At 36.8% G+C, this 3,462-nt stretch overlaps 1 protein-coding gene across 1 annotated transcript in view; it reads right to left on the bottom strand.

Moving 5' to 3' along the window:
• The window catches only part of LOC107716360 (cadherin-18-like), a 25,698-nt gene extending 24,397 nt beyond the window's left edge, over positions 1–1,301 (bottom strand). The window contains exon 1 of the mRNA XM_016522772.1: positions 1,070–1,301. Coding sequence (XP_016378258.1) covers positions 1,070–1,301 — 232 coding nt within the window. The remainder of the gene's footprint in view (positions 1–1,069) is intronic.
• Positions 1,302–3,462: the final 2,161 nt, after the last annotated feature.

Here is a 3,462-nt window from a genome sequence, read left to right as displayed (position 1 = left end):
AGAGAGGTAGGCTGCGCGAGAACGCCATTTGCTTTCAGTTTCGCATTGAATTAGCCAGCCTAATTCGTTTTGGCTTGTTTAGCAATTTATATTTTTCATTCTTGTTTTCTTCTGAAACCGTTCTAGGCTAGGTATTGTGTTTATTGTTTGTATATTATAACATTTCGGTTTTTTTACCAGTGTTATTTTATGAATGTAATAATGCGGTTTGTGCTTATCTGTGTTTAATCTAAACTAGGCTACAACGTAACATTAATGTAGACTTATACCGGATTGTAATGTAACTAATTACTTTCAAAAGACAGTAACTAGTAATATATAATGTATTACATTTTGGAAGTAACTTGCCCAACACTGGTTGTGAGGAATGATAATTTCACAATTAGACAATTAGCACTTTCCTGACAGTCCATTTACTGCAGGGTTGATATGCACTGCCATTGATGCAGATTGCAAGCTCTGCATGTGGATTACTCATGTATTAGCGTGGATAGCACAGATATATAAAACATTGACATTTCAAATTGAGATACGGGTGTAAAAAGAGGTAAACACAGCTGGTTTTTGTTTATCGAATGCTGCATTCATTTGGAAGCACTTCAAAATATTTGCACCCCATGTGTGAGGTTTTATGTGAGATATTGGTTCGATTTTGACATTACTCCTGAAATCGCTTTTTCTACAACAGACGATATCCTCTTGAGAGGCTTTATATAAGAAACAATAGATTTAATAAATCCCGCTATAAATCCACCACAACCAACCAGCAGCTTGAGATGAGCTCGAGTCCAGGTCAGAAAGGCTCAGATCTGCGATGGGACTCTACGGTCTGAAACTGATGAGCCAGCTAATAAAACCTATGCTCTACTGACAAAATGTTCCTCTGTTCCCCGAGCACAGCCCCAGACCCCCCCCCCAGAGCCCGGAGGTCCTGACTGTTGGCTCTACGGTCTGAAACTGATGAGCCAGCTAATAAAACCTATGCTCTACTGACAAAATGTTCCTCTGTTCCCCGAGCAACAGCCCCAGCCCCCCCCCCAGAGCCCGGAGGTCCTGACTGTTGGCTCACCGATGTCTGCCATCTCAGGCACGGAGGCTGAAAAGGGGCCATCTGGGAATTTAGGGGCGTTGTCGTTCACATCCTGGACCTTGATGATGAATTCGGACTCGGGTTCCACAGCTCTGTTGGTGAAGCGGTCGACAGCCCGAGCGTGGAGGACATAATGGCTCTTCTTTTCTCTGTCCAGGCTTTTCTTTGCATGAAAAACTTCGGTAGATTTCTTTTCACTTATACTTTTCATTATGATTGATTATATTAAAATTTCCAATAAAAAATAATAAAATTGCAAAATAGAAACATTTTCCCTAGTGCTCTCAGACTTGTGGTCCCTAATTATAAATACAGTAAATTCATAGCATAGTTTTAAATGTCAGGCTTTGCATTTGTAAATCATCTAACTATAAGAAAACAAGAAATTAAATGACATAGACCTAGATCTAGAAATAAATGATCAAAGTCAGAAGACAAAGACATGAAAAAACTCCTGTCACAACCTTTATGGTGGATAAATGACATTTTTTAAAGTTCAAGCTTTAACATCTTTTTTTATGACAAATCTATCACAATAATGACTGTGTGGAATGTCCCAGCTCCTGTCAAAGAATGCTCTTGATTTGTAATTAGCATGCTCTTTAAATAGAACTCACATTACATGTACCAAACGAGCACAAGGATACCCCATGTGCTCGGAGGAAATACTTTTTTAGAGGAAATGACTGTCGTTCACCCACAATTTCCACGTACTAAAAGAGGTCTAAATGTATGCCCGTGATATTACTCCTTTTTTTCTCCATTGGAATATAAATCTCTCTTTCATGACAAATTTTTAAACTCATGGGTAAAAAGAGCATGGTAGACAGTGAAATTATACACTACACTACGACATTATGAGGCTAAAGCCTGTGGCTCCCAACCAGAACCAAATTGAGTTTCATGTGAAATACACATGCATCACAGGGGTGAAAGGATACCTCCTAATAAACATGGCTTAATCCCAGCACATTCATATTAGTTATGCAATAAAAGATTCTGTAACAGAATATTGCTTTTACTGCCTCAAGGTAAGAATTTTCTGTGATGCCGAATATAAATATCCAAACAAGTATTTAGAATTTGCATAAGGAAATATGCAGTCTACAGCTATTATGCTGATCCTTCAAAGACCTCATTTTACTTATTTATTTATTTACGCACTAGCAAAATAAGTTACAGCCCTTGGTCTGTTGACTTTTCCATATGTCTGACTTCTTATTCTATCTTCACTTGCCAATAATCCTAAACGCGGGTACAATGTTATAAAATTGTTCACACCAATAAAATCATGTGGTGCAAACATGCAGGAAAAAAACGATCATAGAGAGGACCCCTGCACCTTTTTTATGACAAAGCAAGGTTATACCAGATTTTAAAATGTCATGTGGAGCACCTCCCCCAAAACTATTCACACATAAACCAAGATGGCTGTAAAGATGCTACAAGACCTTCACAACTAAATGCACTCTTTACTGTCTAGTCCTGGTCGTATTGTGAATTGGTGCATGTTGTTTAGAAAAAAAGCTTGCTTTTGTAATCAGAAACAACTTTAAAAATTTTTATTTATTTACTCATTCATTTTTTAAATAATGATTGTGTACACTATACATTTATTCAAAATGTAATAATGGAAATACAGTATGTGACGTGTAAGTAGCATGGGTATATTTGTAACAATAGCCAACAATATATTGTATGGGTCAAAATTATCAATTTTTCTTTTATGCCAAAAATCATTAGTATATTAAATAAAGATCATGTGCCCGTGATATTACTCCTTTTTTTCTCCATTGGAATATAAATCTCTCTTTCATGACAAATTTTTAAACTCATGGGTAAAAAGAGCATGGTAGACAGTGAAATTATACACTACACTACGACATTATGAGGCTAAAGCCTGTGGCTCCCAACCAGAACCAAATTGAGTTTCATGTGAAATACACATGCATCACAGGGGTGAAAGGATACCTCCTAATAAACATGGCTTAATCCCAGCACATTCATATTAGTTATGCAATAAAAGATTCTGTAACAGAATATTGCTTTTACTGCCTCAAGGTAAGAATTTTCTGTGATGCCGAATATAAATATCCAAACAAGTATTTAGAATTTGCATAAGGAAATATGCAGTCTACAGCTATTATGCTGATCCTTCAAAGACCTCATTTTACTTATTTATTTATTTACGCACTAGCAAAATAAGTTACAGCCCTTGGTCTGTTGACTTTTCCATATGTCTGACTTCTTATTCTATCTTCACTTGCCAATAATCCTAAACGCGGGTACAATGTTATAAAATTGTTCACACCAATAAAATCATGTGGTGCAAACATGCAGGAAAAAAACGATCATAGAGAGGACCCCTGCAC

Source organism: Sinocyclocheilus rhinocerous, unplaced genomic scaffold, assembly GCF_001515625.1.
Source record: "Sinocyclocheilus rhinocerous isolate Xijiao unplaced genomic scaffold, SAMN03320098_v1.1 scaffold1051, whole genome shotgun sequence".
Classification (NCBI taxonomy): domain Eukaryota; kingdom Metazoa; phylum Chordata; class Actinopteri; order Cypriniformes; family Cyprinidae; genus Sinocyclocheilus; species Sinocyclocheilus rhinocerous.
The sequence above is the reverse complement of the archived record's forward strand: the minus strand, read 5'-3'. Positions and strand labels throughout refer to the sequence as shown.